Here is a 12380-nt window from a genome sequence, read left to right as displayed (position 1 = left end):
GCAAACTACTTCATATTGCATGTTATTTTGCAAATTTTATAACGAGGCTAGATCCTGTTGCCGCAGCCCAATATTGATCAAATTTGGTTTTAGACAAAGTAGGCGTACTTTAATGATTCCACAGCAATTTAATCTTGTGAAATATGTTCCGCAGAGATAGATTCTTTAAAACAAATCATTAAGGGTCAGGAGGTAAGTATTTTTTACTTGAATTGCATTTACTGTGCATTTGCAGGTTGCAGCCTTGTTTTAATTTGCTGTATTTGATCGGATGAACATTTTGTAATATTGATAGCTTATCTTTTATTGTTGATGACCCAAGTAAAAATTGAATTATTAGGTCCTGGCACCAATTAAAGAAACCTCCACATGACAATGATTCAAGTCAAAACCATAAAACTTTATACAAAATTAGGATCATTACAGAAAACAAAAAGTAATTAGTCAAATATGAATTAGTTAAACCTAAAATAGTCAAGTCATCATGAGCTTCTGCACCTTCATAACAGTGGACATAACTGCAAATTATTACTTATGTTTCATTAGAAGGAAGCTAGCAACATTTTTTTTTTAAACAAATGCACACACACAGACCGTGATTTACCTCTCAATTAAAATGATTTTCCGAAAGAGAACAAGCACTTACACAGGCTCAGCCTGTGCACATAAAGTAAGGAAAAATAATGTTACATTTGTATAACGCAACATAACAATGATCAGGTCACTCTGGTCAGCGACCCCTAAAGGTTTGAGCAGAGGCCTTGAATGATACACAGACAAAAACATCCTGGAAATGGCTTCCTCCAGAAGATAGATTCATTAAATTGTATTTTATCAATAAGCACAGAGGAAAAGAGCTTCTATTTTTCTGAAATGGAATAGCATGTGGAACACATGAATGTTGAGAGGCTCATCTTGGCTACCTATGTACCTTTTTATTACAACACGAAGGGAAAGAATCGGGAGTGACCAAACCCCACACTAACTCCTGTTTATGCTAGAGACTGCAAACACACAAGGTGCGTGGGGTGGTATAAGAGAGAACAGGTCTCTTGTGACCTGTTCAAAATGCGCTGGTTGAGCGCGTAATAAAAGAGAATGTATGAGTGTGATGGGTGGCTAGACCTTTGAGGGAGTTCCCTTTACGGACTAGGTGGTCTCACACACATTATAGTGTCATGCTTCATCATATGACCACCTAGCCCCACCCAGGTAAGATGGTACTACCTGGGCGGACTCAACCTCGTTAAAAGAACTGCAGAAGGACTGCTGAGATTTAATCTTGCTGGATAATACAAGGGATCCAGATAAGGGTAGTGAATAATAAAATTACCTTACAAATCACCTGTTTTGCTAAGAAGGTTTTAATGTAGGTAAGAGTAAAAATGGGGATGGAGACTCCTTTGAGTATGATGACTCAAGGGGTCTAAAAACTGGGGACCAACATGTTTCTGCCCACACTAAGAGCCAAAAGGTCTGGGGCATTCATCAGGGTCATGGATCCCTAAGGGTGAGGAGGACAATTATATGCTCATTTGGAAGATAAGTGCTCAAAAACAATATAGGCCTACCTGGGGAAATTCAGGGGGTAAGGCCCTACGAAAAAAGGTGGTTAGCCTCGGGTCTGGGATCGAACAGTGGGGGGGGGTGCCCCTTGTAGTCACACTTACTCCAAAGGCAGCAACGTGTTCGTGCACCTAAATGGTCCGTGTCCCAGCCGATCGTATACCTATGTACCTTCCCATCTAGATAGTGTAATGCATCCAAAGTAAATTGTTTTTTTCCACTTTCTTTTCTTTCTTTGATTCTTCCTTAATACTGAAGCTTTCTTCTTTCACTATTCTTTTTGCAAGTAGGACTGTGACATTGGTTTCCAAATGGTCGTAACAACTAATAGATGAGGGAATCAAGCTCAGACCAGTTGACTTTCTATGATTGAAGTGTGGATCGGCACAGATCAGACGTCAATGGATTAATTTTTAACTAGTAGTGAAGGCAAGGCAAGGCAGGTTCGCCGAGACACTCGTCTCCATCCTGTGGTCCAGAATTCAAGGCATAGGACAACTTAAACACAGGAGATTCCATGTTGATGAAATACAGTTTCTCTACATCTTACCAACCTTAATTATGATTTATGTGTGTATAAGAATACCCAACCCTTTTTATCTAATAAGTCAAAGCAGTAGAAACTTGCACCTGGGTTATTAACAATTTCCTCAAAAATGCATTGTCCATAGACATGAACTCATGTGGGCTTCTAATCCCTCTAATTCAACAGGCATACAATTTTCGCTGAATCCAAAATAATTACAATGCTTAACAACACATGCTCTTCTAATTGATCACTTGTGTGCCTGCTAAATAAAAACAACATAGCAGTAGCAAAGCCTTCTCCAACTTCTTTGTCCAAAACACACACTTATGTTGAAAAAGGGAGAATAGGCGTTAGAAAGCATAATCATTTCTATTGGATACATATTAAATAAAAAAATACAAAACTATATTCACTTTCTTTTATCATTTTTCACAGACTACATTCATGACATCTGCTTAGGAAAAAACAATATTTCATGAGTTTAAGGGTTTTTCTTAAAATAAGGATAAGTATATGATAACGGTACTGCATGACATGTTTCAACTGAGGCACAGTACATTTTGAATAACAAGGGGCCAACTGTACTAAACGTTTCTGTGGTTGTAAACAGTCTTCCTCCCTGCTATGAACCGCAAAAATGTTTCTTAGAATGTTCTTAAGTCATTGTAGAAGTCCAAAGCATTAACGGCTTACAAACATTTAAAATGAAAAGGAAAATGCTGTCTAATAGGCTTAAATTGAAAAACTGAAAAAAGTGACCTGTCTATAAGGGCCAGATGTACAATGCTTTTTCCTGGACGCAAACGACCTGTTTCGCAGAATCAGGCAGTTTGTAACCAGAAAAAAGCATTTCTGGATGTACGGACCCCATTTTGCGATTCGGTAATCCATTACCAAATCACAAAATGTTTTTGTGAGTCACTATCAGGAAGGGGCCTGCCAAGGGCATCCCTTCTTAATAGCGAGTCGCAGGGCCATGTAAGATTGTTTTGTGACTGTGAATGTGGTCGCAAAACAATCTCAGTTACCACCAACACCAAGTTAGTAGTAGCCCACTAGCAAACGGGAAGGGGTCCCAATGAGATTGTAGGAAAGTAGCCTCTTTCTAGCAAGGTTACCCCCATTTCTGGCCTGTTTGTCAGTGTGTTTGACTGTGTCTACTGGGATCCTGCTAACCAGGACCCCAGTAGTTATGCTCTCTCCCTCTAAATTTGGTTGTTGAATGCTATTAACACAGCATTCCACTCATAATTGGCATACTGGTGCCCCCTTATAAGTCCCTAATATATGCTAATATATGGTACCTATGTACCCAGGGCATTGGGGTTACAGTGGATCCCTATGGGCTGCAGCATTTCTTTTGCCACCCATAGGGAACCCATGCAAATGCTTCTACAGGACTGCCATTGCAGCCTGTGTGATATGGTGCATGCACCCTTTCACTGCCATTTACACTGCACATGGTCACTTATAAGTCACCCACATTGCAGGCCTTCTAGCCCTGAAGACTGGGTGAAGAGTACCTGTGTGTGAGGGCACCCCTGCACTAGCAGAGGTGCCCCTATGACCTCCAGGACCATTTTCCCAAAATGCGTGAGTATGGGGATGCCATTTTACATGTGCACTGGACATAGGTCACTACTAACTCCAAATATGGCCATGTTTGGTATCAAACATGTTGGAATCGTACCCCACGACTTTTGCAAGCATTGGTTGTATGATTCCATGTACTCTTGGGGCTCCTTAGAGGAGTACTGCCATTACATCCTCCTGAGGTTTTCCAGGCAGCTCCATCTGCTGCCACCTCACAGACAGATTTCTGCCCTCCTGTTGCTCAAGCAGCTCGAGCCAAGGAAGGCAGAACAAATAATTTCCTTTGGGATAGGGGTGTTACACCCTCTCCCTTTGGAAATAGGTGTTACAGGCATGGGAGAGGTAGCCTCCCAGAGCCTCTGGAAAGGCGTTGAAGGGCACAGATGTTACCCTCCTCGCATAATCCGGTCTATAGCAGTTCAGGGACCCCCAGTCCCTGCTATGGCACGAAACTTGACAAAGGAAAGGGGAGTGATCACTCCCCTGTCCATCACCACCCCAGGGGTGGTGCTCAGAGCTCCTCCAGAGTGTCCCTGGGTTTTACCATCTTGGATTCCAAGTTAGCAGGGCACTCTGGGAGCATCTGAGTGGCCAGTGCCAGCAGGTGCCATCACAGCCCTCCCCTGATAGGTGCTTACCTGTGTAGCTGACCAATCCCCCTATCTCAGGGCTATTTCGAGTCTCTTTCTTGTGGTTCTTCAGATTCGGATTGCAAGACTCCAGCAGGAATCCTCTGCATCCTTTACGCCACCTTCTTACCGGAGAAACTGCATCTGGACCATCCAGGAACCCTACAAACTGCAACAAAGAAGCAAAGACAACTTCTGCAACATTGTAACTTCAGCTCCTGCAAGCAACTGCAACTGTGCATCCTCTGAGGACTGCCTGTCTTCAGCCTGCACCAGAAGAACAAAGGAATCTCCCTTGAAGTGAAGCAGTTACTTCCCTGCTCAGCAGGCACCCCTCTACAGTGACGACCGGTGGTGTGGCTCCCCTCTCCTGAAGAAGTGCGTGGATCCAGCAACAAAGGTGGTGGACTGAAGTCGTCCGGACGTCCAACTGTCCAACTTTGGTGGAGGTAAGAGCTTGTCTCCCCAAGCAACAAAGTACCCTAGTGGACCGTGTGTTTTGCAGTTGCCAAGGCTTGTTGGCATCCTTCCACGAAGTTCTTTGTGCACCATGCACCATGCAGCTCCGGCCCCAAGCACTCTATCATGCAACGCACAGCTTCTTGAGTGATTCTCCGGCGTCTTGGTATCCCTTTGTGTTGTGCTGCGCGGGCCTCCTTTTGCACTTCTTTGTCCCTGTGCTGTGGGACTCCTGTGTGCGCTGCCTGGTTTTCTGAGGGCTCTCTGAGTTGCTGAGAGCCCCCTCTGGCTCCCACTCCTGGGTAGAGTCCACCAGGTCCTTCCTGGTCCAGGGCAGTGCCATTTTCTGCTAACCACATGCTTTGCGTGTGCCAAGGCTTGTTGGCGGAATCAAGCGACGTAAACCAGGCTGCATTCATCCATACGGCGTGGGACATCTTCTGTACCAACCAGGACCCCGCATCTTTCTTCTTGGGTGCAATACTGACTGTTGTTCCTCACCGGGGGTTCCTCTTTTACATCTTCATTCGCGTTAGCAGGGGCTCCTGTTCTCCCTGGACTCTTAACTGCTTCTTGGACTTGGTCCTCTTCTTCCACAGGTCTTCAGGTCCAGGAATCCATCGTTGGTGCCCTGCAGTCTCTTCTGGTTCTTGCATAATCTTCTTTCTCGTGTACTTGTGTATTCTAGGAAAGTTACTGTGATTTACTCCTGCTTTCCTGGGCTCCAGGGTGGTTTCTATGTCTTACCTTTGGTGTTTTCTAAAACTCCCAGCACCCCTCTACACACTACACTTGCCTAGGTGGGAAACCAACTTTCGCATTCCACTTTCTTAATACATGACTTGTGTTCCCCCTAGGCCAATTTCTAACTATTGTGATTTTCAATATTTGCACTGTTTTCACAGCTATTTCTAAATACTAGTGTATACAATGTGTGTATTACCTCCTAAGGGCGGTATAGTCTCTATGGTATTTTTGGCATTTGTGACACCAAAATAAAGTATCTTTATTTTTGTAACACTGAGTATTTTCTTTCATGTGTGTGAGTACTGTGTGACTACAGTGGTATTGCATGAGCTTTGCATGTCTCCTAGTTAGGCCTTGGCTGCCCATCCACATTACCCCAAGAGAGCCTGTCTTCTAGACACAGACTACATTTAACTAATGAGGGATAACTGGACCTGGTATAAGGCGTAAGTACCTTTGGTTCCCACTACAAACCAGGCCAGCCTCCTACTGGGACCCTGTAGGAGGCTTGCCTGGCTTATAGTGGGTACCTTGTGGTACTTACACCTTGTGCCAGGTCCAGTTATCCCTTATTAGTAGATTAGAGGTGTTCTAGCAGCTTAGGCTGATAGAGGTAGCTATAGCAGAGCAGCTTAGGCTGAACTAGGAGACATGCAAAGCTCCTACTATACCACTTATATCATATAGCACTATATCATAAGAAACGCAATACTCAGGGTTACTAAAAATAAAGGTACTTTATTTTAGTGACAATGTGCCAAGAATCTCTCAGAGGATATACTCCCTTAGGAGGCAAGTAATATACACAAAATATATGCACACAACCAAAATCAGGTAAGTAACAGTTAGAAAAGTAGTGCAAACAATGTAGAATCACAATAGAAAGCTAAACACTGAAGACTTATTCCTGGATCTGAGGACCTGTAAAGGAAGGGGACCAAGTCCAAGAGTCACGCAAGTGTCCAGGGGGGGCAGGAGCCCACTAAACCCCAGATGAAGGTGCAAAAGGGCTGCCTTCGGGTGGAAGAAGCCAAAGATTCTGCAACAACGGAAGGTGCCAGGAATTTCTCCTTTGGTCAGAAGATGTCCCACGGCGTGCTGGAGGATGCAGAGCTGTTTCCACGCAGAATGACTGCAAACAAGCCTTGCTTGCTGCAAGAGTCGCGTTGATGATTTTGGGTGCTGCTAGGGCCCAGGAAGGACCAGGAGGTCGCCCCTTGGAGGAGGTGACAGAGAAGGGCGCTCAGCAACATAGAGAGCCCTCACAGAAGCAGGCAGCACCCGCAGAAGCACCTGAACAGGCACTTAGAAGATCTGAGGACAACGGTCGACTCAGAGTCACAAAAGAGGGTCCCAGGTCCCCGGAGTCCAACTCAGCGAGTTGGGCAATGCAGGGCGGAGTGCTGGGGACTTGGGCTAGGCTGTGCACAAAGGACGTCTTGCAAAAGTGCACAGAAGCCCGAGCAGCTGCAGTTCACGCAGTACACAGGATTACTGCCTGGTTTGGGACGGCAAGGACTTACCTCCACCAAATTTGGACAGAAGGGCCACTGGACTGTCGAAGACACTTGGACCCAGCTCCTGTGTTCCAGGGACCACGCTCGTCAGGATGAGAGGGGACCCAGAGGACCGGTGATGCAGACGTTTGGTGTCTGCATTAGCAGGGGGAAGATTCCGTCGACCCACAGGAGATTTCTTCTTGGCTTCCAGTGCAGGGTGAAGGCAGACAGCCCTCAGAGCATGCGCCACCAGGAAACAGACGAGAAAGCCAGCAGGATGAGGCTCTACAATGTTGCTGGTAGTCTTCTTGCTATTTTGTTGCGGTTTTGCAGGCATCCTGGAGCAGTCAGCGGTCGATCATTGGCAGAAGTCGAAGAGGGAAGTGCAGAGGAACTCTGGTGAGCTCTTGCATTCTTTATCTGGTGAGATGCCAACAGGAGAGACCCTAAGTAGCCCACAGAGGAGGATTGGCTACAGAGAAAGGTAAGCACCTATCAGGAGGGGTCTCTGACGTCACCTGCTGGCACTGGCCACTCAGGTGTCCTTTGTGCCCTCACACCTCTGCATCCAAGATGGCAGAGGCCTGGGACACACTGGAGGAGCTCTGGGCACATCCCCTGTGAGGTGCTGGTCAGGGGAGTGGTCTCTCCCCTTTTCTTTGTCCAGTTTCGAGCCAGAGCAGGGCTGGGGGGGTCCCTTAACCGGTGTAGACTGGCTTATGCAAGGAGGGCACCATCTGTGCCCTTCAAAGCATTTCCAGAGGCCATGAGAGGCTACTCGTCCCAGGCCATTCACACCTATTTCCAAAGGTAGAGGGTGTAACACCCTCTCTCAGAGGAAATCCTTTATTCTGCCTTCCTGGGACCAGGCTGCCCAGGCCCCAGGGGGGCAGAAACCTGTCTGAGGGGTTGGCAGCAGCGGTAGCTGCAGAGGAGACCCCGGAAAGTTAGTTTGGCTGTATCCGGGCTCTATGCTGGAAACCCGGGGATGCATGGAATTGTCCCCCCAATACCAGAATGGTATTGGGGTGACAATTCCATGATCCTAGACATGTTACATGACCATGTTCGGAGTTACCATTGTGACGCTACATATAGGTATTGACCTATATGTAGTGCACGCGTGTAATGGTGTCCCCGCACTCACAAAGTCCGGGGAATTTGCCCTGAACAACGTGGGGGCACCTTGGCTAGTGAAAAACAATCTGCCAAGAAACTGTTTACACTAGACAGGTTGAGCCTTAGCAGTCGAGTAAAAAGGGCAGAATGAACTTCCTGAAAGGAATTGTAAGAAAAAAAAAAAGAGATGGAAAACCTCTCAAGTGTTCTCAGATACTTCCACCATAAGCTGGAAAAAATAGAACTGGTTTTGGGAGACAACTGCCTGAACATTGCATCATGGGTAGGGACCCTCCTGGAGACCTGAACAGAAAGGGCACCTTTTCTTGTTTTCCCAATTCTGGCCTATTAGTCTGAATTTTCCTTTCATGTTAGACAGTTTTTAAGCCATTTTTGGCTTTGGTACTCTGCACAAAAGTCATGAAATAGGCATGAGGGATTCTGACCGTCTACATTTCGGAAAAATATGGCCTTGATTATGCTTCTAAGAGGTGCTGTACATTATATGGCCTTATGGACTTACACACTCCATAAGGAAAAATCGGTGGACAATTACATTAAATTCACGTGTTCTGGCGTCCACGCATGCAGCAGGCAATTACTCTAACGTTTATGGCCATCAATGAAGATCCTGCAAAGCAGAATTACAGATGTTCGATTTGGGATGCTAAGATATACGCAAAAAAGGAGGAGTGCCCTTGGCACCCCCTTCCCCTATGTAAATGTAAAAAACTTTCTGCTGGGGAGTAGGCAGTGATCCAATGAACCACTGCCAACTCTCAAACCTTTCACAAAAAGAAAATGCGTTTTGAAAGGCAGCACTGTTTTTTGAAAGGCTATCAGTCACAGTGGTTTACTGACCCTAGAAAGCCACCATTCCTATGCTGGCCATCAAGTGGAGGGAGTAGCAATTTCTAGCCAAAATCATTTATATTCGTAAGGTGGTTCAGATTGTGATCCACTCCAAATCAGAATTTAGCAAACTGACCTATTAGAACATTTGTCAATCTGTTAAAGTATTACTGGTCGCAAAAATACTGGTCACAGATTGTCACCAGATCTTTGTAACCAGTATTTAGTACATCGAGCTCATAATTCATAAAGACATTTTACAAAAATGTAATTATTTTTGTAATCATATGGTGAAGTTATAGCTGTGCGATGCATTGGTCCTAGCCCTATATATTGTGTGACCAGGGTGCTGAGTGCCTTTAATTGATGGGAACAGGCAGATGTTGCACTGGTAAAAAGCTCCCCTGGCCTCAGGGGTTTTATGAGACTTGCAGAGCACCATTAAGCGACTGTGGGAGTTTAAAGGCCTTCAGTATCAGACGTTATTGTGTGACCACAGTGATACTGTCAAAAGCCATCAGTGCCCTAATTTGTGGTAATGGGTCACTGTTCCTCAAGTGCTTGTGGTCAGCAGTCTTCACTCTTCTCAGTGAAAGAGTGTCACTTGCTTGTTTGCCTGATTGAAACAAGGGACAGACTCCCTTCAACTTGTGATTGGTGAATCTTGTGCAGAGGCAGTCACTGTTTTGTATGTGCTGGAGAACTTAAAGCTTCTAAATATCTGTGATTTATGGAGACTCCAGGGCCCATCATCACACTCTTCAAGAAGGTCCCATCATCTTGTGTTATGCCACTGGACTACCACATTTAACGCATTTCCCTGAAAAATTACTGATATGTATCTTTAACTCTTAATCATTGATTTCTTGCATAGACTTTCAAGCTGTGTCCTGGGGCTAATTTGGTGCAACACTTCAGAAGTCTGTGGTATTCATTTACAGGTCGTATACCCTTCTTTATTCTGCACAGATAGCATGCCTCCTTCATGCTGAAGAAAATGAGTGGAGTGCAGGTCAGGAGATAGACGTCTGTGAGATGTTCCTTCGACAACATACCCGCTCACAGATCCCTCACACAGCAATTATCAAATGAAATATGACCGCAGCAAAGCTGAAGAGGAAGGTGCATGGCACATTTCTTCCAAGTACAGCTACACCACTCACAGCCACTTTGAATGGGAAGAAGTCAAACGGCAATTTCCAAAAAGTTGCAGGCTGGCCACGTGGATGCTGGGGATACAGTGTTGTGTCAATAAAAGAGATTATCGTTTCCAGAAAAATTGGACTCCGACACTGTAGAAAGAGATAAAGAAATGATTAGTCGACCACTTTCACATCCCAAGACATAATGCTATAATTACAAACTCAGTAAACCTCACACTGCAATGCTTGCATGTCTCCTATTAATTGGATTCCTTTTGCATGCATCTTCCCAATGTGCCTCGTTTGGCATAAAACACCTAACGAGGGCCGCCAATCTCACGCCTGTCCAAACTCATGGTGGATTGAGTAAATGGAACAATTCCCTTAACACCCTGAACCAAAGCCTTTGCAGAAGGCCGAGTTCAGTTCAGTAAGAAGCAATGCCAAATATCCATTAATTCTTGGACTGCTGCAATTGAGTAAAGACCCTTACATCCAGAGCCCTCGCTGTCAAGAGTTCAGCCCAGATCACGAACGCGTTTAATGCTCTCCTATTACCAAACAGTTCTTTTTTCCAAGCATTGAGGGTCATTACCACCTGCCAGAATTACCCCCAGGTAAATTCTGGCAGATCAAACCTGCTGCAATTAACCTGGGGAAAAGTGCCGATAAATACCGGTACACGTGGAATTTGATATGGTAAGCAGCAGAATTTATAGGTTAATACCCATTCTAACTGAAAACTCGTAACAGGAGCTATTTACTCCAACTGGTAAATACCTCACCCTGCAGTATAGGTCTTTGCCAATATGGTAAATACCTCACCCCCATCCATCCAGTTCGGAATCAGGCCCAGAGTTATGTTAAATATGAGTGGGCCCTCTTTAATATAAAAACCTCCTTACAAAGTGATTCTATGTTCAAGTTCACAGCTACCAACAAACGTGTTATGTTACTCTTTATATAAGTCACATTTGCCAGTCCACAGCCTGAAGGTGCAGGTGGCTGTATGGGTTAATAGTACATCCGCAGCTAGTAGTCACAACCTAGAGTAGTGGGTATTCCCTAGGCAAAATTGGGACATGCAACTGATTAGTCTAAGCCTCTTTCTTTTTGTAAGATTAAGGTAAATCTGTATGTTGATAGACAAAAACTAGCTCTTTGTGCTACTGGACAGTGATTTTACTGGAACACTTAATGTATTTACATTGCTTTTATTCATTTTAACATAACGAATCAGGGAGGACGGTGGGATAGCTTTAAACACACAGCAGAGAACCTTGAAAAAAAACCAGAAGTATGGCTATGGAAATTGGCACAAAAGGTTGCAGACTGAATCCATCATATGTTCTCCCCACAGGCTTCCTGACACCCGGCAGTCCTACTGCAAGACTTTCTGGTGCTACTCTTCCACCCTGAGACTTCATGAAACGTGCAGTGAGTTATAATGCATGCCTCTCCAGCATCAGAACTCCAAGATAAGCCTCTCCCATGGTGAAACTTGCCAATGCGCACCTCGGATGCATCTCACTACTCATTCAGAACTTCGTGGTCCATGTCCCCACTGCAAGATTTCATGATCAACTCCTTTCCACCAAAGGCCTTCCTCCACTTTGACTATCCCACTGCAAGATTTAATGACTTCAGACCCACCTATTGTCAGATTTCATGATATGTTCCTTCCCAACGAAGGACTTTCTGAACCTCACCTCTACCACTGCTAGACTTTCCATTGCAAACCTCTCCCACTACAAGACATTACAAAGCATGCACCTTTCCAACCCCTCTCCTGCCTTTTTACTTCCTAATACATGCATTACACTGTGTAGTGATGCACACCTTCCTCAGCACCACCTCACACACTTCTTTCTCACTGCAAGACCTCTTGTGACTCCTGACCCTGCCACATTGAAACTTTATGGTGCACTCCTTCCCATCGAAGGACTTCCTGGAAGTAATCTCTCCAGCTGCAACAGTCCAGTGCATTTTCCCATCTGCCCTTCTCCCAGTGCAATATTTTCTGGAGTATGTCTTTCACAGGACATGTTCAAATGCATGCCTCTGCTACTCTTTGCTTACCATCAACAGTGAGCAGTGACTTTTGAACCGAGCTCCAAGTACCTGGGCCTGCGGGTTGGACCTTAGCCCCACTTCTGCCCAGAGCACCTGGATTTCCAAGGACACAGGAACAATGCACCCAGTGGAGCAGTCACCCTGCGTCTAGAGAAAAAGGGAGAGCATTAAA

At 45.2% G+C, this 12380-nt stretch overlaps 1 protein-coding gene across 1 annotated transcript in view; it reads right to left on the bottom strand.

The window, feature by feature from the left end:
• Positions 1 to 379: 379 nt before the first annotated feature.
• TCTN3 (tectonic family member 3) overlaps positions 380 to 12380 on the bottom strand; it is a 594612-nt gene continuing 582611 nt past the window's right edge. The window contains exons 13-14 of the mRNA XM_069243971.1: positions 12215 to 12355; positions 380 to 10285 (exon numbers count right to left, since the gene is read on the bottom strand). Coding sequence (XP_069100072.1) covers positions 10064 to 10285; positions 12215 to 12355 — 363 coding nt within the window. The 3' untranslated portion in view covers positions 380 to 10063. The remainder of the gene's footprint in view (positions 10286 to 12214; positions 12356 to 12380) is intronic.

Source organism: Pleurodeles waltl, chromosome 7 (assembly GCF_031143425.1).
Source record: "Pleurodeles waltl isolate 20211129_DDA chromosome 7, aPleWal1.hap1.20221129, whole genome shotgun sequence".
Classification (NCBI taxonomy): Eukaryota; Metazoa; Chordata; class Amphibia; order Caudata; family Salamandridae; genus Pleurodeles; species Pleurodeles waltl.
This window is presented reverse-complemented; position numbering and strand designations above follow the sequence as displayed.